General features: G+C 34.7%; 1 protein-coding gene across 9 annotated transcripts in view; it reads right to left on the bottom strand.

Moving 5' to 3' along the window:
- LOC145662658 (transient receptor potential cation channel subfamily A member 1-like) overlaps positions 1–23,461 on the bottom strand; it is a 426,395-nt gene that overhangs the window by 258,599 nt on the left and 144,335 nt on the right. For all 9 annotated transcript variants that reach the window (XM_081728472.1, XM_081728567.1, XM_081728558.1 and 6 more), the window contains exon 2: positions 18,425–18,508. In XM_081728472.1, coding sequence (XP_081584598.1) covers positions 18,425–18,481 — 57 coding nt within the window. In that variant the 5' untranslated portion in view covers positions 18,482–18,508. The remainder of the gene's footprint in view (positions 1–18,424; positions 18,509–23,461) is intronic.

The raw sequence follows: 23,461 nt of genomic DNA, 5'->3' as shown, positions 1-23,461 counted from the left end.
TTAATACAAATGATAAATTGACAGACCATCTAAAGATTCTGATCTGAAACATGGTAAATTATTATTGCTTAATATGCATGTAGAAAGAGAAGATGAAGATAGTGATGATGATGGTGAGAATGTTGATACCATAATATTAAACAGCGGTAGTTATTGATTTTCTATATAATAAACATGATGTATTGTGTTAAGTGTAAGAAATTGACAGATACGAAGAAAGATACCATTAGAATTGAACAAACAAAGAATGGAAGATATCTAAAGAAAGGTATTTGTTCTGTATGTGGTATTACTAAAACTCAATTCATTAAAAAGCCTGATTGACTAGAAGAAGGTAAAGGTGTTAGAGAAGACATTATAGAAGAATTCACAAACCATCTAGAAAAGACTTTGACAGATTAAGTGTAGTTATAAAAGGTATCGATGATCTTTGGCAGGCTGATCTTGTAGAAATGGATAGTGGAGTATTAAAAGGTGTTTCCAAAATCAATAAAGGTTATAAGTATTTGCTAACGATTATAGATGTGTTCTCGAAATATGCGTTTGCTGTTCCTGTTAAAGATAAGAGTGGGAAGAATGTTACAGAAGCATTCGAATCCATATTAAGAACAAGAAAGCCTAGTAACTTACAAACAGATCAAGGTAAAGAGTTTTACAATAAAGAGTTTAAGAAGTTGATGGATGAAAATAAGATTATACACTACTCAACCTATAGTGGTAAGAAAGCTTCTGTTGTTGAGAGATTTAATCGAACACTTAAGCAGAACATGTGGAAAAGATTCACAACACAAGGGAATTATAAATGGATAGAGATATTACCAACACTAGTTAAAGAGTATAATCATCAAATTCATAGAACAATTGGTTTAAAACCTATAGAAATTAATAAGAAGAATGAGCAAACAATATTGGAGAAAGTGTATCAAATAGAATATAAGCGTGTTAAGCCCAAATACAAGTTAGGTGATCATGTTCGTATAAGTAAGTCGAAAGGGTTATTTGGGAAAGGATATACACCTAATTGGTCAACAGAAGTATTTGTTATTAGCGAAGTTATTCCATCTAATCCGCCTACATATAGAATTAAAGATTTAGAAGAAGAGGATGTGCAAGGTAGATTTTCGAACCAGAACTATTAAAGACGAAACATAAGGATGAATACTTGGTAGAAAAGGTGTTGAGAAAGAAAGGTGATAGAGTATATGTCAAATGGCTAGGGTTTGATGATTCACATAATAGTTGGATAGATAAGAGTAATGTTGTAGTGTAAATATAAATGTTTGTCTTTTATGGTTATTATGCCATAAAAGGATAGTTTAAATGAGATAAGGGGGTAACGAAACGATACCCCTCATAGCATATATTTCCAGCACTCGTATTATAGGAGATGAAATTATCAAAAAAATAAGCGACTCCTCATATACGAGGGGTCGCTCCAAGACAAAGTTACATACAAACAAATATGAGATCCTCGAAACGGGGACCCGCGTTAATCCACAACAACATACAATCTTCATCAAGGAGTCTGGTCTACTACAACAAACTTCATGGTTACAAAACAAACACTCAAAAGATTTATTGGATTATTATAAGAGAAACCTAGCTTCCCAGTTTGCTGGGGAGCTGCAAAACCCATTTTACAAATCCGGCCATTTCAGAAACTCATCTTAGACAGTAAAAACTAGCTGGTAACGAAAATGAAGTTAAAAATAAAAATTTTCTATATAATAAATATGGGTACTATGGATAGTCCTCTTAGTTTAAATGACATTTGCTATGAACAGATCAAAGATAACTATTGGTATGGTATCTTCGGTGATTTCAAGTTGATTATAGATAAGAGTACAGGCTACTTCAATGCTACTAAGTTGTGTCAGAGTGGTGGTAAAGAGTTTAAAAATTGGTTTCAAAATAAACAATCCAAGGAATTGATAGAATACTATAATGAAAAAACCGGTAGCTGGAATCCCATCGGGCGCTCTACATATCAAATAACAGGAGGAGATAAAGAAACAAATACAATTATGTCAGGAACATACGTTTATAAAAAAAATATTTCTTGCTATAGCTCAATGGTTGTCTAAAGAGTTTTATGACAAATGCTATGATATTATCGAAGACTACTTCACACAGGATGCTAAACAATACCTTAACGACAAAGAACAACTAGAATCAAGAGTAGAAGAGATAGAACAACAAATGGAGCAATTACGATTGTACAATCAAGAACTAGAAAGCAAAGTTGATTATCTTAAAACAGTTGCAGCGCCATATACTGAAGATCCGGGAAAGATACATAGGCTATTCATTATCAAGAAAAACCTTACTAAAGAACAACTTGAAAATATACTTTTTTACTATGACGAAGAAGAACGAGATCAAAAAGAAAGAATAGAACGATATAAGTATTGGGTTGGAAGAGTACAAACATACAATTACGAAAGTAGGATTAAACAACTCAAGCTTAAGTATCCAAGTATGAGTATTCTGCTTAACGTCGACGATCCAAACTCTGTCAACTTATACAACAGAGATAAAGAAAGATATGATGATAGAATAACTTGGCACGGTTCGCATATGAACACAGATTTAAGTGATATAGATCTTGTTGACAGGTTTATTCAGTTAAGAGACATTTAAGTATAAAAAATATGAGAAAACTAAATATGCTATTGCTTTTATGGTTTAAACCATCAAAGTACAATTTTAAGTGTTATACATTACCCTCTGCTGCAACAGTGAATGCTACATTCAACATATCACCTAAATTGGGATTATTATGATATTTTCTTATTATAGCTCTCCAATCCACAAAATATTTGTATGTATATATAAAATCTATAGATAGGTCTTGATAAGTTGAAATGTTAACCCAATGAACTCTGCTTTCAAACTCTGCAATAAATTCTTCTGTTAAATTTTGAGACATTGAAATCATTTCCCAATCTACTTTGTCAGCGTAATCTCTTATAAGGTTTTCTGATAATTGTTTAGTTCCAGATATGTACCACCAATTAACTCTATCTGCATGTTCTCGTATAAAGGCTTCAGAGAGTTCGTCTTTGTAAGATATAGCATCAAAATCAACTTTATCTATAAACTCATTAATAAATTCTTCAGATAGCTTTTGATTATACGATACTTCTCTCCAATCAACTCTATCTGCAAATTCTCTTATAAAGTCTTCTGATAAGTCTTGGCTTCCTGAAATAATCTCCCAATCAACTTTATCAGCTAATTCTCTTATAAACTCTTCCGATAACTTTTTCCATAAACATATTTCACTCAAATTAACTTTCTGCAGATATTTACGTATGAAGTCTTCTGTAATGTGATCATAGTTGTATTCCCCCTCATAATCATCATAGCCTATAGATAGCCATTGTTCATCAGTGAGTGAATCTAATATTTCATCAGACAAGTTCATAACGTTCGCATAGAGAATGTTTTGTGTAAGAAATGAGTTGTTTTCTTTAGTGGCCTTCTTGAACAAATGATCTAACATACCTATGGACACGCTAAAATTTATTTTGTCTTCATCATTATAACCACCAATATCTAAATATTTACATACACAATCAAATACAGGTTTGTAAGATAATATTTCCTTAGCACTAGTCATGTTTGTTTTTTATTCTTAGATTTTTTTAAATTTATTTCATTTTTGTTGGTTTTCTATATGACAAATATGGAGAAAGAATTTGATTTATTACATGATAGACTTAAACTAATTCATCATGATCTTAAACTCTTAGCAGCACTACTAGAGAAGCAAATACTGTTGAAGGAAAAAGAATTATTAATAATGCGACAAAAAACAGCTGATTTGAGAAGTGATGATGAATATAAACATGGTAGTGATGATTATTATTATTATGATGATGATGATGATGATGATGAGTAAGCTTACAAAAATGATTCAGTTTTAAGTGTGTATATGTGACTTTGATGGGTTAATCCCATAAAAGCCGTGTTCTAATACAACGCGTAATATGTAGACAATGCCAGGGGTGTACAATGTTAAGCGTTGTACTAGAACAAATGAAAATGAACTGAAATAACCCGGTGAAGATAAAAATTGAAGATTTTCTATATAATAAATAAGATGAGTAATTATAGTAAATTTACTGTAGTAGAGTTAAGACGACAATGTAAAGAGAGGGGAATCAGAAGATATTCCCGATTAAGAAAAGCAGAACTGATAGACCTTCTTAAACAACATGACGACGAACAAAGCAGAAGACAAATTAGAAATATATTCCCATTTAAACAAGAAGTAATTGAAGAACCAAGAATCAAAGTTGAATCAGTACCAATCGATGTAAAACGTCAGAACATTGCATTAAAATCAAGAATAGAAACATGGAGATTTACAACAGATTACAAACCACAAGATTAACTTGAACAATATATTACTGCAACATCTAAAGCTATATTAAACAGATTACAAATTGGCTTAAGTAAACATAGTTCATTGAAAGCTAATCTTTATATAAGCTGTACATATAAAAAGGTGAAGAAACTCAAAACTTCTATTTTAACACTGAAAACCAGGAAATATACCGATCAAGTAATCTAAAGGAAGAAATAACTAAGATGAAACAAAGATTAAGAACAAGAATGGATGAGTTACAAGCTAGAGGTTCCGGCTGGGCTCTTATAAACATTAACTTTTTACAACTAGCAAAAATCGTCAAATATACACCATATAGAGGATCAACATATATAGAATTACCTAAACAAATTCAAAACAAAAAGGCAGTAATTAATGTAAAGAATGAAGATGAGAAATGTTTCTTATATTCATTATACAGAGCCCTATATCCTGCAAATTCACATCCTGAGCGAGTACCAAAAAATAATGAGCTTTTGTTAAACTTAGAATCTAAATTAAAAAATATTCATTTTCCTGTAAAACTAAACGATATTCCAAAAGCTGAAAAATTACTTGATATTTCTATAAATGTTTATGCATATGATAAAGACTATTCAATCTATATACTACATCACACACAAAACAAGCAAGAAAATCGTGTCAATTTATTATATGTAAAAGAACAAAATGAAGACCAAGTTAAAACACACTATTGTTGGATTAAGGATTTAAGCAGACTAGTATGTACACAGTTAACTAAAAAGAGAGCTCGAAAATATTTATGTGATAGAAGTTTGTTATACTTTTACTCTCAAAACGCTTTAAATAATCATGAGCAAGATTGTTAGTTAAATGAGCCAGTAAAAATAATAATGCCTGAAGAAGGTAAATGTGTTGAATTTAAAAACTACCAATACATAATGAAAATGCCATTTGTGATTTATGCCGATTTTGAATGTTTGTTACATAAAGTTATGGGTTGTAAAGAATGTTATCCGAATGACGAGCCATATACGAAAAAATATCAACAACATAAGCCATCTGGATTTTGTTATTATGTAGTAAAGAGCGATGGAAGTAAAACTAATCCTGTTTTGTATAGAGGTAAGAACGCTGCTAAGAAATTTATAAGACTGTTAACAAAAGAAGCTAAACACATATCGAACATATACAAACAAAATAACGAATTACCATTAACAAAAAGTCAGAGAAAAGAGTTCAATGAATCTAAATGTTGTTATTACTGTAAGCAGGAGTATACTAAAGAAAATCATAAAGTTAAACACCACGATCATATAACAGGAAAATTTGTAGCACCTCTATGTAATAACTGCAATTTAAAAGTTAAAGTACCAAAGTTTGTACCAGTGATCATACATAACTTGACAGGATATGACTCACACTTTTTTATAAAAGAGCTTGGATGTAATAAAGAAGAAATAGATCTAATACCCAATAACGAGGAAAGATACATATCATTCAGTAAAAAGGTTGGAACTATTAAATTGAAATTTGTAGATTCATTTAGATTTATGGCTTCTAGTCTAGACAAATTGTCATCGAATTTGAAACGCGAACAAATGATGCATACCCAACACTTTTATCCTAATCAAGAACAGTTTCGACTTGTAATAAGAAAAGGTGTTTACCCATATGATTATGTTAACAATTGGGATAGGTTTAGAGAAAGAAAATTACCGCTAAAGGAAGCATTCTTCAACAAGCTTATGAACACACATATAAGTGATGAGGATTATGAACATGCAAAGAAAGTATGGAAAACATTTGACATTAAGATACTGGTTACATATTAGAAGTTGATCTTGAATATCCTAAAGAATTACATGACTATCACAAAGACTACCCATTAGCTCCTCGAAACATATGTCCGCCTGGTTCAAAACAATCAAAGCTATTAACAACTCTATATGATAAAGAGAAATATGTGATTCACTATTGAAATTTAAAACAGTGTCTATCACTTGGATTAAAACTTAAGAAGATACATCGAGTAATAGAGTTCGAGCAATCAGATTGGTTAAATAACTATATAGATTTAAACACGCAGATGAGAACTAGGGCAACAAATGACTTTGAAAAAGACTTCTACAAGCTCATGAACAATTCAGTTTTTGGAAAGACTATGGAGAATATTAGAAAGAGAGTTAATATCAAACTTGTAAGTGATGAGAAAAAATACGAGAAACTTGTAGCAAAATCGAATTATAAGAGTACTACAGTTTTTACGGAAAATTTAGTAGCAGTTCATATGAACAAGGTCAAAGTGCAATTTAACAAACCGATTTATGTTGGTATGTCAATTCTAGATTTGTCAAAATATTTAATGTACGATTTCCATTATAATGTGATGAAACCAAAATATCAAGACAAAATAGAAGTATGTTATACAGATACCGATAGTTATATATACCATATTCAAACAGAAGATGTGTACAAAGACATGAAAAATTACATTGATTACTTCGATACGAGTGATTACCCTAAAGATAACAAATATAGGATACCACAAATCAATAAGAAAATACTTGGTAAGATGAAGGATGAAATTAAAGGTACAATCATAGAAGAGTTTGTGGGTTTAAGAAGTAAGATGTACAGTATAAAAGCACCTCAAATAGATTTAACAGATAAAGACTTTAAAGGTAAGTTCGATAAAGAAAAGTGTTGTAAGAAAGCTAAAGGTGTTAAGAAGTGTGTTGTGTATAAAGAACTTTCATTTAACGAATATAAGGACTGTTTGATTAGCCAAAAAGAATATTATAAGATGAATTTGATTAGAAGTTATAAGCACGATTTGTACAGTATAGAAGTAAATAAGTTAGCTTTAAGTTGTGTAGATGATAAGAGATGTGTTTTAAAGGATGGAATCAATACCCTACCATGGGGTCATTATAAGTTAGAAGAGTTGTAGTTTTAGATGTAAGATTTTAGATTATAAGTTTTAGATGTAAGTTTTTATGATTTTAAATGTCATAAAAGCATATTCAATCTCACTTTGGGTTATCCCTCTGTGTTAAAGTGCACAGTGGCGGTTTCTTGGGTCCTTCTGTGTTGACTAAAAATATATACGAAATGTGTTAGCTTGGAGTTTTGGCCCAGAAGTAACCACCCCTAACTACTGCTACATGATTTCTGCAAGTACTAACTATTATCAGCACCTTTTGCAATTCATGTTTCATTTCAAAAATCTATTCAGTAGAAGTAATACAAACTTCCACTTGCATTTTTCGCAAAACCATCCTTTTGCCTATAGGCTCTTTTTCCGGAGAATGCCTCAATTACTCTTTTTCAAGTATGATAGTCTTTGATACAATATGAGACTGACAAGGGAATGATGCTTCTTGAAAAATATACCCGATTGACTTCAGGAGAATTTGTTCTGCAGTTAGTATACAAACGAACCAAACCATTGTTAAATTCGCATAAAGTAATCCATTGATACATAAAACCAGTACTTCAGTGTTAACTCTAGTTACAACACGATTCCGGATGAAACTAAATATTAACACGCACTAAATTAACCAAATGAAGAAATGTACTCCAATATGTAGGAAAGCATCTAATTTCTCGTCTTATTTACTGAAATTTATCAATTGTGTGTAATTTCAGGATTCGAATACAATTTCTAATACTCTCGTTTTATCATATCTGTAACTACCATTTGCTGCTTGTCCACAAATGCTTCAAGAGCAAGTGTGATTCATGACTCTCCAAGCGTTTCATTGGCCATAGTTACTGGTGATAAACAATTGGCGCCTCTCGTAACTTTGAAGCAGGAACCATAAGCATTGCACTTCCTGAACAAAAACTCGCAATTTCCTTAATTTCCAGTTTAAGTACCATTTTTCCTGATTGGCTCCTTACTTTTTCATAAAATTTTCTTTTAAAGCATTTTCCTAATTTCTAGATTTGTACTGTAGCAAATTTTCGAACTGCCACATAAAATATGGGCAGAAATTCCACCTAAATACTTTCTACTTCAATGGAAATTCTAGCGGAAAGAAATAAGAAAAAAGAAGTGTCACAAGCAAGTGGAAACAGTGATAGAACTCAGCTCAGGTATCCCTGTTTTCGCCATCAACATACAAATCGCCTTTAAGAAAAGAGGATTTTTTCTATTATATCTAGTGAAGAGGTAACATTGAGAAAAATCCAGGTTTATTATTAAATTCCAGCCTTTTTCCAGGTTCTCCAGGGACAAAAATGAATTTCAAGCTAATTTTAGGTTTTCCAGGTCAGTAGACAAACTGATATAGTTTGTTTTCTATAATAGTCCTATGAGGGCTAGATTTACCATCATCATGAATGAAAGAAGCAAGAACTGAACTGTAAACGGAAGTTATATGTTAGAGCTCATCCGTGGCTAAGCGGTTAGGGTACGCGCCTTTCTCGTGGGAGGTCCGGGTTCGATCCTCGGCGGGAGATCATGTGGTTCGGATTCCACGTTAATCAGTAGGTCCACGTTTCATATAGCCTCGCTGCTGAACGGGACGTTAAACTCAAAATCAAGTCAAGTCAAGGAAGTTATATGTTAAAAAAAAACCTCACCTTAGAAGATGCATTGTGAGGTTTTCCTCCCTTAGACGTGTCATTCAGTCATAAAATTAACAGGTTTAAAGAGGAAAGTTTTATGCTTAAATAAAACGCATACTTAGAAACATTACGATTCTGACCTCAGAACGTACATCCTACTCGTAAGGGACACCGTGAATAGTGTTATAAAATTCTTAATAAAAGAGGATAAAATACCATATTTGTACATTACATACATTTATGGTTGGGAAATGAAGGTACAGTACAAAAGGTTCTGGAAGTAACCTCTCTCTCAATCTGTATACACAGTTCAACACAGCGCTGCATGTTCATGAGTGTTGCTGTCAGAATATCGGGCGTGATTCCTTGAATTTTACGTAGGATGTTTTTACATAACTCATCGACGTGGCAGCTTTGTAAATCTGTGAAATGTGGCAACAATGATGTTTCGTGAACTGTGTGTCTCTTGTTTCGGTGTAGCCCGGCTTACTGTTAGTGGTGTTCCATATGACTTGAATCTTCCGGTGCTGTTTTATTCTGATGGATCGATATTCTGTGGAAGAGCGCATGTTTCGTGTAAAATAGTATTGGATAAGTGGTTCCTTTAAGACATGTCAGTAACTGTTTTTAGAACGTTTCGGTGGTCGACGTAAACCATGTAAACACTGTATTCAAGAATTGGTGACGAAGCTGGGGACAAAGAGAGTATGGTTAGATCTGTACGACGGGAACTACTCAGAGTTATCGGAAGAAAGAATGGATGAGGTAAAGACATGATTGTTGGCCTCGCCTGCAAAATCTCTTCTCGGTTTATCGCAGAAATTTGGATTATCGAGTAGCGCGTGACACAGCTGTTAAGAAAGCAGGCCTGTATTCCTTCAAGTTTACAGCTGTTCATGAACTGATACAAACTGCCATGATAAACGCCTAACATACTGCCATTGGTTGCAGAAATTTATCGCTGAAAGGACAGGAATATTGCAGTGCATGTGGTACAGTGATGAAGAGTGGTACCAGTGACAACCAGCATGCAATCTTTGAGGAACCACTTCACTCAGAGAAGGTGGGCGTGTTCTATACATTAAAAGAACAGCGCATCATCGGGTCATTTTTTTTTACACTACTGTCACCAGTAAAGTGTTGTTTCATGGATTTCTGAACCAGCAGGATGAAGAGAAACTAACACTTGACTGGTACCAGCAAGATGGGGGAACGTGCCACACGTCTAAAGCGAGTATGACTGCGGTGAAATCTATTTTTAAGAGTGATTTCCAAAAGGATTATGGTACCCAAGATTACCTGACTAGACCCCTGGTCTTTTTCTGTGGGGTCATCTTAAAGTTAATGTATACAAGAACAAACCACGCATGTTATAAGAGAACATTCGCCATGAAATCCAGGCAGTCCCGCCTAATATTTTGGCAGCAATAATCACTAACATGCAGTGCTGTGTTGAACTATGTATACAGGTAGAGGAGGTCACTTCATGCACCTCTTGTAATGTACCTTCATTTCTCAACCATAAAGGTAAGTCGTGTGCAAATTTGGTTGCATATCCTCTTTTATTAAGACTTTTATGTAACTTTTCACGGGGTCCCTTGCGAGTGCAACACCCTGTACAATTAAATTTTAAAACACTTCGGTGGTCCCAGCATGAAAACCACTTTAGTGCGTTAGTTCAATGTCAAGAATTTGGTATTACAGTTAACACTGGCAAGCTGTCACTGGTTTCCCACACCCAGTGTTCAACGTTCTTAAATTAGACAAAGGTGTAAATTTTGGAGTGTAAAAATAACACTGTGGTGTTGCGAAAGATTTAGCTGAGCGAATGAAGGAACATGGAAAAGGAACAACAATACGGTATTGTTTCAGTATAGGTCTGTGCTCTGTATTGTTAATAACACAGAAGCTCACATGGTGAACGAAAGCTACTAATTGTATTATTCGTCAGTGATCAGCTAATAATAATTATATTATTCGTCAGTGATCAGTCATATCTTTTATTTGCTAAAGCCAACAAGAGCTCAGCAAATAATAAATGAATGGACGATTATAGTTAAGTTGGAGCGTCTCCAATGAGATTATTTGTCTTCATCACGATAAAGCCAATTGTTCGACACATACGCTATATTAAAAGTTTCATGCTAAAAGTTTTTTAAAAGTGTATTTGACAATAAAGAACTACAAAGTACTAAATTAAAACTACAAAAACAGAGGTCGTAAAAAGAGTAAAAGGACAAAATTATATATATATATATATATATATATATATATATATATATATATATATATATATATATATATATATATATATATATATATATAGGGTGTTAATGAACTATACCAACAAACTGTAAGAGGTGACTCCTCAGATTAAGATTAGAGAAAAAGTTCATATGGATCTATGGCGAAAAGTGCCGAGTTTCAGAGCTAGGGCTGTTCCAAATCGCGAAAAATCCAAATTTCGAGAGACCCTATTTCGAATTCGAAAGACTATGGATGGTGGTTCTTATCAGCGTAAAGGAAGCCACGCATACACAATCCAAAAATGCATATTTCATCAATTGTCAATAGTTGTAGAGGGTATTCCCTACAGGGTGTAATTCTCAGATATGTTTTCAATAGAGTTTTCAGATATACCCTCATTTCAAGAAGAGTCCAAAGGAAGCAGAAGGTAAACTTTGACAACAATGGACATCCAGTGCCTCGTAAGGAAGTCGGAAGTGTTAAGAACCGGCAGCTCCATGTTTATTTGTTTTCGGAATAACGTATAATATGTATTTCGTCACGGTATATTTCACGATTTCTTCACTTATAAGCGTGAAAGAAAACATCGCACCATGCGTTTTCCCTGAGTACGAGTAACCGTGCTGCTGACGATTCTTAACACTTCCATCGCGCCAAATGATTCCGTGTTCACTGCTATCAAGGCTTATCGTTTGCCTACTTTGGTCCAATCGTAAAATCAGAGCATATCTCAAAATTCGGTTGAAGGGATATATGGGAATTTCACCCTGCAGAGAATAATCTGTACACCCTTTGAACATTACTGAAATATGCAATTTTGGATTGCGTATGCGTGAGTTCCTTTATATTGATAAGGATCACCATCCACAGTCTCTCGAATTCAAAATAGGGCCTTTTGAAATTTGGCTTTTTCGAGATTTTGGGCAGCCCTAGCTCTGAAACTATGCACTTATTGCCATAAGTCCATATGAACTTTTTCTCTTATTTTGATGTGAGGAATCACCTCTTAAAGTTTGTGGGTATAGTTCATTAACACCATGTATACAGGGTGGTAGGTAACTCCACCGAAAAAAAAAAAAACTTTGAGAGGCGATTCCTTATATGAAATGAAAGAAAAAAAATCTAATAAACATTGGCCGAAGAACGTCTCCTTTCAGAATTGAAGATTCGAAAAATCACTTTTCAAAACTTTCTAACTTAGAAACTATAGGACCTATCCCAAGCGATTTAAGGAATTACATAGGAACTAGTACGTGCTCTATCTAAATATCCATGTTTTACTATCCTCAGTTATCGGTGAAAGGAACTATGAAAAGAAAGTTGAAGTATAGAGATACTCCTTTAAGTACTAGCGGAGTGTTCGTTTCGCTGGTACCGGTGAATTCTGAAATATGGATATTTAGATAGAGCTTATACCAGTTTCTGTGTAATTCCTTAAACCGCTTGGGATAGGCCCTATAGTTTCTATGCCAGGGCGTTTTGAAACGTGATACTTCGAATTTTCGGTAGTTCATAGCTCTGAAAGGAGACGTTTTTCGACCCATGTTTATTAGAACTTTTTTTTTTCATCTCGTATAAGGAAAGGCCTCCCAAAGTTTTTCGATGAAGTTACCTACCACCTTGTATATATATATAGGGTGGTATAAGATAGACCGTATATAAGATAGAAGCAATATTAATAATACATAACGCAAAAACTTTCGTGCGTTAACTATCAATTTCACTTTTAAAACACAGAATCCAGTCACTTAAGATCTCATTATTCCTTAAAACCTGACGAAAAGTTTCAGGCATTTCTAAGCGTTGTGTCATGTTTGAATATTCTGGACAGTCTACAAATTGCCGAATAATCAGTGGGACGACACAGTCTTCATAATAGAATGGTTAGCACCATGTATTTAAGAATAAGAATGTGTTACATGAAAGTGTTCGATACGCAAGCGAGTTAGGATCACTTCATCACAGCGGCTAGTATGCGACTGTAAAAAAGAAATTTTACTGAGTGAGGAATATTGTCATTTGGCTGGACCTAAGTTGCTTGGCAGTGAGACCACTTCCATTGGGCGAAATTGCTACGAAGATCCATTCTCGATAAATAATGCTCCAGCGCAATATCTGCCAATGCGGCGTTCTTGGCTTCTGTGTCGGCACGTTCGTTTTTCAGAATGTAAACATACTCATTTCCCAGCAGACAACTTGGTTTCTGTAGCCCGTGGCATCTCAGAAGGACGTCTCGCACGAGGGTATATATGCTGAAAACAATTTGAAGGCTTTTAATAACACTTTGTGCAGCTAAGTGTGTTATTAAGTAACGGAGCTGTAGTTAACAAGGTTAACTACTGTTAGTGGTTAGTCCAGTAGCAAATGCTGAACACAGGCGATGCTAACTAAATTCTGTGCTGTTCTCCTTTGAGACGAAGATACAGATGATAAAATTATCTCCTGACCCGTTCGTGTATATCACATAAAAATCGAAGTACTGTCCAGTAATTCATCAAAATCTTGCTGGATACCAGGGTACATGTGCGCTGTTTGGTGTGTGATGACAACAGAAGGTTGAGTCTTGGCGAAGTCATCAACCATGCTGGAAGAGCATAAACATACTGCAAAGATATGGGCACATAACTAGGTTTTATGTTTGTTTCAACATAAAGCCTAGTTACAGGATATATAAGCACTAATAACTAGCTGAAGTCCTAGGTGATTTATAGTGTCAATTTGCTTTAGCAGAGAGGAACAGGCTGGAGAATAGATCATATAAACAGAGCCTAGCTTGGACTGAATTAGACTACAATGTATTGTAACAAAACTATACGACTATCATCCCTGGTGCGGTGGGAATTAGCTGAAGCAAGTTCAAAGTTCAGAGACAAGAATATTTAAAATTTCAAAAGTGTGTGTCACGTAAGCCACGCTCAAAAGTCAAAGTCAGAAATCGGACTGTTTTAACAAATGATACACGCATGGCACTGAAATAACAGTCTGGATTAACAACACAAGTTAATTGATGTAGAAATGCACATACATTTCTGACCAGGAGACCTCTTCGGTTTGTAAGATAAAGCTGTAAGCTAAAGACAATTTAATCTAAGCTAAAGCTATCAAGCAATACTGTGAATATGTCTAAAATGATAATAAATAACTAGATTATCAACATACAGCAGACTACAAACAGGAGCCTGGATATGAGAGAAAACACTCTTTATGGCGACAGCAAATAGTCTGACACTAAGGATGCTACTTTGAGGAATACCATTTCTTTGCAGATATTGTTCTTAAAGATTCAACCCACGCAACCCTAAAACAACTTTCTCAAGGAAATTACTGCAAAATTTTCCTCTATGACCACTAAGTCCCCAGTCAGAAGCTGTTTTTACAATTCCGTAGCGTTACATTGTGTTATAAGCCTTTTCCAAATTGAAAAATATAACAACAAGTTTCTGGAAATAGAAGAGTGCTTCCTAAATTTGACTGTCGAGGGTAGCAATATCTTAGTAGTATTAAAGTAGTGTTTCAGTTGAACACTACTTTATTCAGTTGAACACTATTGAAGCATCTCTAAAAATTCATTTAAAAAATGAAAGAAAGAGGTTTATACTTCCAGTTGCAATAAGCGTTGGTATTGGATTCAGTAACATTGAGCATATGACCGATAGCTCCTATTTCTTAACATTGGAGACCGCATTTGTACGTACATCCCTGCTATCTTCCCGTATTGTCCGCTAACAGTTGCAGCCGCCTCAATAACTGGAAAATAGTTAGCTTATGTATAGTTAGGAATTCTTCTACTTGGCAGCCGTTGACTCAATTGGTAGGGTGAATGAGTCACAGAAGCTATGAAAAAAAGAAGACTAATTCGTAAAATACAGACTCACAAAGAATAGCTACGCGTCTGGTGGTAATAATGCTTCTTCCAAGCATAATATTTGAGGCTTTGTCCTCCCAGTGTTGGATAATTTCACCCTCCCCGGGAGGGGAAAACAGAACACCGAAGTCTCACGCTATGCAGGTGATAACGTCTCAGCCAATCAGATTCGATTAATAAGCTGCGATAACAAAAGCCATAAATCGCTCTATATGTTGCGTGTTGGAGCAGTGTTCGACGATTCACTTAAGACAATGAGAATTCGTGAGCCGGGAAGGGAACATTGGGATCTTTACTACTGGTGCTACGGGAATTTAAAAGTTCTTCTCTGTACGAGTTTGAAAGTGATTATATTGACTAAATAGTATGCAAAATCAGAAGAAAAGTTTCGGCCCATATGATGGTTTTCTGTGGGGTTAGTCTTCAGAACCACGCCGGGCATACTAAAAGAAAAGTAGTTGCCATTTATGTGCCATCTCTACGCCCAACATAGAGATTCGACTACTGAGAGACAATACGTAATCTTTCCAACTTTAGCATTTCGCAGATTTTATCAGGTATCTAAAACGGTATCCGAAATTGTTGAAGGTTCCATCCCAATTATAAGTGGAAATAGCACGTCGAAGAGCCGGGATAGCATCGAGAATGAATGAATTAGTAATAGGAAGATCGTCTGTGGCCACTAGAAAACGATGACTGCCACTTAGACTAAGATGTAGTCCCCACATGAAGGAATCCGCAAGGGAAACATTGCATAGAGAGAGAGAGGTCAATGCATGAGTAAGTACCGAATACAATAGAAAACTACGTACAACTACCATCACAAAGGACAACCGTCCTACTCTCCTCGAGGAATTCCCTCACTTGACGGCCACGAACGTCAGTTGAAAAAGCTCCATAAGCGATGGTACAACTTCAAATATCCAACAATCAACACATGTGTCTTAAGTTGATTGCAAAGCTGAATCAATTGACCGCCAAAAAGGCTTCAGTACGATGAATACGCAACGAACACTTGATTATCGCAAGAGGGAAAAACTTATGCACTGCGACTACTTGCAACCAAGAGTTCAAGTTTATATACCAAAAATGAAAGTCAGGGAGTACAGCGATATGTACATCGTCAGCAGTGCGATCATCACTATGTTTGTCACACCTGTAAATCGTGTCATGAGATAATACAGACCCACTGAGTAGGCTTTACAGGAGTTTCCTGCAAGCAAATAACAGTTGATGAGTGGACAGGTACGCGTTGTTTCAATTCTACAAGTTGACAACCGAACAGTTAAAGCAAAATAGTTGGAAAGATAAGCGTTGAAGACGAACTTCTCCTCGTGAGCCAATTACCGTCCACTCACTATCCATCAATTCGTCCTTCATCATATTCGATTACAAGGAAATCAAATATGGCTTGAGAACTGTTGGGGATTTTGGTTTGCTCGGTAAGAAAATAGGTTCATTAAGACGACTCTTAATATGGTAGCTTAACTTCATACCAGCAATATGTAGCAAGTGACAATGCTGTGACGTTAGCTTCAGACCAGTGTTATGAACACAAGGTATATGGAAATTTCGAAATATAATGTGATGGTTGTGGTTTCGGGTTGTTCTCTCGACTAGAGAGAGCTCAATTTTGTTGAAACGTCAGATGTCTAGATTGCCAAAGATTTCCGAACATTAGCAGTAATGGTGGCAAATGAAACACGAATCGAGGGTAGAATGCTCTATTTTAAACGAAATATTTTCGACAATTAAAAGGTCTCGGATTCGCTCTTTTCCTTGAAAGGCTGAACCATCCTTTGACCAAACAGAATGATCATCCTTACAGTGGGTACATGAGGGTCTGCTTAGTATACAGAGATCTGCACCATGACATCTCTGGCCATAATTCGCACGGCCTGCAGCTGTAGCATTACACGGAGTGTTGGTGTACCCGAAATGTTTACATTTAAAACAACGAAGAGGACCATTAATGTAACATCGTATTTTCAATCAATAATATCCATCCTTTACAAAGTCCGGAAACGTAGGCAAACTGAAAGTAAGAATCAGTAACTAAATTGGAAGCAGTCTCTCTGACTTCTTACTTTTAATTCGAGCTAGTACTATGGCCTGCTTGTATGCTAAAGATGAAATGAAGACTCTTATTTGTGTGTATAACACGATGAAAACATGCATATCTACTGGATACATCGTTCGTGCATGTAAGTACTCAGTTATAGTATGAAGATTCTTTTTTAAAAAATAAATTTAAACTGGTATTACTTTTTGTTATACTCAGACCTGGGTACGGCGCTTCACGGACACCCTGTATACTAGCACATTATGCAACTAAACATTTTTGTATAGAGACTTAACAATAGATCTATTTGATCAGCGACCAGAATTTTGAATATATTATATTATAAAAAGCTTTTCATTAAATCTTTCATTCAGAAGTGAGAAATAAAGTGAATCAAAGATTACAAATAAAAGTTTTGAAGGAAACTTACAAACATGCTTTCTTTCTCTAGCACTATGAGGACAATTCAAGAAAAATTCTATTTTTCATAACATCCTAACAACAGATCAATGTGATTAGCGATTGAGATTTTGCTGGGACAATAATCTTCCAACTTCATTTTATCCTACTAAAGTAAACAACGAAAATATCGTTATTAAAATGAGGGTTGGGGGAAGAAAAAAGGGCCCGCGAGATTTTCACTGATTCTTGTAGTACTCGGCGAGAGAAATCGACTAGTGAAGGAATTTTCAAAATTGGCGCAGGCAAATATGGATAAAATCGCATTTTCATGTACCGGTTCAAAGTGGGGAAGAAAAAAGGCCCGCGAGTTTTTAACTGATTCTTGTAGTATTCGGCAAGAAAAATCGATTAGTAAAGGAATTTTGAAAATCAGCACCGGTACCGGTTCAAAATGGGGAAGAAAATCGCATTTTCATGTACCGGTTCATAATGGGGAAGGAAATCGCATTTTCATGTACCGGTTCAAAATGGGGAAGGAAAAACTCGTGGGCCCTTTTTCCTTTCGAGAACCAATTTCGAGAATTCTTTCATTAATCGATTTCTCTCGTCTAGTATTACAAGAATCAGTTAAAATCTCGCGGGCCCTTTTTTCTTCCCCCAACCAAAATGAGAACGCTATTTATGATTAGAAGTGGCAAAAGCTAATATTAAAATTGTAAGGATTTTAATACTGACCTTATATGCATGATACTACTTCGGGTATATCTCTTACTCATATGATTGCTATGAAAATGTTATTCCTTTGTACCTAGGTAAATAGTACTAATAAATTCGCAACCTCCGTAATAGAAATTTCCACTTATAATAACTAAATGCAAATAAATTACATGCTAGAATATATTCAAATTATTAAACTAACCGTACGTCGACGAGCAGCCGTCCCTGCTTTGCCTGGTGTAGTCTTGCCTTGCTTCATCAATGAACATAGTAACAAAGCCTATTCCTGAAAAGTGAAGATCAAGTCAGTTCTTACACTTTCTGTGACGATAGATAACACATCCAATATAATAAAGCTGTTTATTTAAGCGTTTGGAAAAGTGGTAGAAATATTACTTATCAGAGCAACCCAAAAGCATAAAAAGCATAAAAGCAATTTACACATATGGTTCGTACCTTAAACATGATTATGGTTGTTTAAGGGTTCAGAAGAAACTAATTTTAAAAGCATAATAAAGCATAATTTTAGAAAATAAAGCATAATTTAAAATATATAGCACAATTCTTAAAAAATCTCTTTAACTACAAGTTTAGCATACTGTATTAATAGTTTTTAAAACCAATGTTTACAATACAACAGCAATGAGAACAACAATGCTATAATGAAAAGCGTATTTTTATTTCTGTAAATTTTTCCGTGTAATACTTTATTGTGGAGAAAAGAGAAAAGGAGAAGAAGAAAACTTCCGCCAACAATGAATAATACACAAGAACTCCACGCTATATTGTTTTGTGTATCTCTTGATCTTGAGCATCTTGTGTACTTTTTGGTGGCATCTTTTACTGTCCCTTTCTGTATGTATGCACCTCTAAGGCGCACACAAGTGATAGAAAAATCTGACTCGAGTAAAGTGCATTAAGTAGAAAGTTCATTAAATATGAAAGAAACTGGTTGCATAAAATATTAATAAAGAGATAAAAATATTTAAAATATTTCATGTATAGTAAATATTATAAATTATACAGGATTAATGTAAAACAATGATTGAAATTAATAATAAAGCATAATTTGAAAAAAAAAACATAATTAAACAAAAAATAAAGCATAATGTGGGTTGCTCAACTTATTACGTAAATAATAAAAAAAAACTTTTGCTTAGACCTATGTACCACTATATAAAAGAAAAAATCGCATATCTTGTAAATGATGTTTCCTCTGTTTTCTTTATATATTCGAAATGTTTGAAAGCTTCAATAGGAGAAAATAATACTGACATATTTGAATTAGTTCATGCAAGAGTTGCTTCAGTCACCACAAGGACGAAATTGAGTTAACAACGTACTTTTGTTCCTATATGGTACACCTATGTTTCTATGCATAAAAGGATTCAGTTTCATTTCTCAACATTTTATAAACAGACTTAAATTTTGATTATTCTACGCAGAAAAGCATCGAATCATTGACTGAAGCGCTTTCTGCAAAAGTAATTATATTTGGTTAGTGGCAATGGCATTCGCTTAATGCAAATTTCATCTACATGGAAAACCTGCCCGAACGCAAATTACAGGGTCTGAAAAGAGGACATGACCGGGAAAATCATGACGTATGATAGCCGTTACATATATGTTCTTAGATTCCTAATCTAACTACTGCAGTTGTCTTATAATAAAGAGAACTTCGGTTAAATCTTTGCAAGTCAATTCATTGACAGTATAGTGACACACTCATTCAAAATGTGCAAAGATGAACAACAAAAGCGAGCACCTGCCACCACCTGTAAGCTTATGCCCGCGGTAAAGTTCCCACCAAGAGTGTCAAAATCAACGGTAAAGTTACCACCAAGAGTGTCAAAATCAACGGTAAAGTTACCACCAAGAGTGTCAAAATCAACGGTAAAGTTACCACCAAGAGTGTCAAAATCAACGGTAAAGTTACCACCAAGAGTGTCAAAATCAACGGTAAAGTTACCACCAAGAGTGTCAAAATCAACGGTAAAGTTACCACCAAGAGTGTCAAAATCAACGGTAAAGTTACCACCAAGAGTGTCAAAATCAACGGTAAAGTTACCACCAAGAGTGTCAAAATCAACGGTAAAGTTACCACCAAGAGTGTCAAAATCAATGACGTCAGGAATCTTCTGTCAAAGCCAACTAGAAATACCTCTCAAGGTCTTTCTCGGCAGCCTCGTCTTCTGCCCTATGTTCCCGATGAGCACAAACACTTCTATGAGTTGCTCATGAATTGGCCTACATTTGAAAAGCCAGAAGTCCAAGACCATTGATAGTGTTTTTTATTATTATTAATATTTGAGAAGAGCAAACCTTAACACATTATTTAATACATTGGGTGGTATTCAGAGAGAATTCGTTAATCAATAGTTAGTCACCGACTAGTTAGTGTTATACTAGCACTTCAGTAAGGAGGGTGTACTTTTTGGTATTCAGAGTCTACTTTGAATACAACTAAAAAATTGATTTGGGTATGATTAACTAATATAACCCAAAGCATCAGATGAGAAAAATAAATGTGGCAACTACGGAAAAGAGATGTGCGCATGCGTAGTCTCTAAAATGGAAATATAGGACATACGAAATCCGAAATGTGTCGCACAAGCTAAACCGTGGCTAGAAGGGTACCCTCTGCTCTAGATTAATTAGTCACATGTAATGAACTCCGTCGATTACTACGTCCTAATCAGAGACTCTGAATACACTTTTGATAACCATCTGTTAGTCAACCCCGTAGTATTGCCTTAATCAGACGTCAAAACGACTCTGCATAAGGCCCATTATGTTTAGTAAATTAATAGTTAGTTTAGTTTAGTCAGCTAATAATTTAGTCAATAAACATATCTTTGTTTATATTTGGAGTTTCGTTTTTTAAACCTATTATTGATTATTATTACCTGACCAGCGAACGAGTGCGGGCGGCCGGTTTTGGAACTAAAATGCAAGCAGCAGTGTTTCTAACCGGATTACTTGTAATCAATCTATCGCAGTTCTTTTTGTCCAGTTCGTAATAAACCACTTCACGCATATGCTCATGTCAGGCGCAGATCCAGGAGGCGGGGCGATCGGGGCGATTGCCCCCCAGAATAGCATATTTTTATTTTAAAAATAAAACCTAAGAATTTTTAACTTTGTATTATAAATGTAAAATAAAACCTAAAATAGGTAGGCCTTACTTTTTTTCTTTTACGTTGCAGAAGTCAAATAAAGCAATAAATTGCAAAAAAAAAAAAAAAAAATACTTACATTGGCGTTCTTGCTCAAAAAAAAAATGTCCACCTTCGAAATCGCAGGTGCCCATTTCTGTTAAATAACAAGCAAAAAAAACAACTACAACAAAAATACACCCTCCATATTAACTTGTGAACAAACTAGCGAGCAGCGTTTTACAGGCTGCTCCTGTTTTATAATGACATCGAATAAAACGTAATCAATTTTTATACAATCTCCTTAATACACAGTAGAAGCTCACTGAATTGTCAATTGTGCTATGATGTTCTTAAATTGGTAATTTCCATTCATATATCACTATTCACAATACATCTGTATTACTGCAGGAATGGTTCACTACAACCACATAACTTACGGCGTTCTTTATTAAGCGGAAAGAGATTAGACTATGAATAACATCCAAATTGCAACTTTTAAAAACCGTTGGATACACTGCAGAGTGAAACTCTCCGCTCCCCTGTCCCACCGCGCTTGCCAACAAACTTATGTAAACACAACAGCAGCGCCATCCTCCCAAAACCGCACTGCTATCCTGGTCAGGTTATAATTGGGCAAGAAACGTCTTAACCAGAACCGGATTTAGCATTTTGGCGCCCCTAGGCCCAATAATTTTTTCCGCCCCTAGTCTAGTTAAAGTTACTTTCCTAAAAACCTTTATCAAAAATTATATCAGGCCTATATGTTAATTGCTTAAACACCACTCCACCATGCAATTTTATCATTGCAAGGTTTTTTTTTTTTTTTTTTTTTTTTTTAAGGAATTTACTTGGTTCTGAGCTTAACAAAATACCGTTAATGTATTAACAAAAGATTGGTGAATAACTTTGGTTTTGTTCAATTTAGCCATTTGGGCAATCAATGTTGTAACGAAGTTGATGCATTAGGTTGAAAAATAGTTTAACTTTACCAACGTTCATTTATTCCAATGAACTGCAAAATCAGAATGCTTTATTAGCCTGATTTTTAAAAATCAATTAAAAAATTATGTTGTTATGGCTATTTATGTTTATTTCTAGATATTTTTTAATGTTTTTTCTCTCGGCCGTGCGCCCCCTGGGAGCTTGCGCCTACCGGGCCTATTGAGAAATCCGGCCCTGGTCTTAACACAGTTTTGTGTTAACAAACAAAACAAAATAATAAAATAAATAAAATTATATGCAAACAGGCCTTCGTTTATAATTTACATGCAAGAAGGACTTCAGTCCACTGCGGAAAAATTACCACTGCAATGATCAAAAAGGTGGTTTTCCTATACAGCATTGAATTAATACAATTTTTATCTACTTGAAAAAAAAATGGTTCATCTTGATTTTACACTTTCAAAACTGCTTTTTCTTTGTTTGTCTAAATACTAATTTTGTGTTGCTGAATCCCCTTTTTGCATTAACTGGTTCATTTATTCTCAATATTTTTGTTCAGTAATAGCATAAAATAAATTAGCAGAAAAAGATTTAAATATTATCCAATTTTCTTCTAATATCAACACTGTTACCCCAAGCACCAGAGATGAACGCTTTACCACTGAGCTACCGCGGCCCGCAAGAGGTTATAGTTGATGTATGGTATTAAAACGCAAAAATCTACTTGAAAACAATGAAATTAGTTGAAGACCGCGGAGAATGAAAACTTCTTAGATGCGACAATAGCAGAATACCTATGATGATTATGATTTAAGAATGTAGAAGGATTATCGCTGCAGAAACAACATTCCAACAAATTTGATAATGATTATAATCTGTTCTCTCATGACATTTATCTATATGCATCACCCTCTGCTTATTTCTCGGTAAATCAAAACTTTTTTCTTGGAAATTGCCCAAATTGCTCAACTAAAACAAGACACGTCCTTTCCATACGAGTAAAGCTGCGATATTAGATAACTCAGTCCAAAAACTCTATTAATGAAGTGGTACGTCAAATAATTTGAAATTAACCCATTACAAATAACAATGTTGACAGAGAATTAAATGTCGACTAAGTGCAAAGAATTCCTGTTATT

The sequence above is a fragment of the Thermobia domestica genome, chromosome 1 (assembly GCF_964235325.1).
Source record: "Thermobia domestica chromosome 1, izTheDome1.hap1.1, whole genome shotgun sequence".
Lineage (NCBI taxonomy): Eukaryota > Metazoa > Arthropoda > Insecta > Zygentoma > Lepismatidae > Thermobia > Thermobia domestica.
This window is presented reverse-complemented; position numbering and strand designations above follow the sequence as displayed.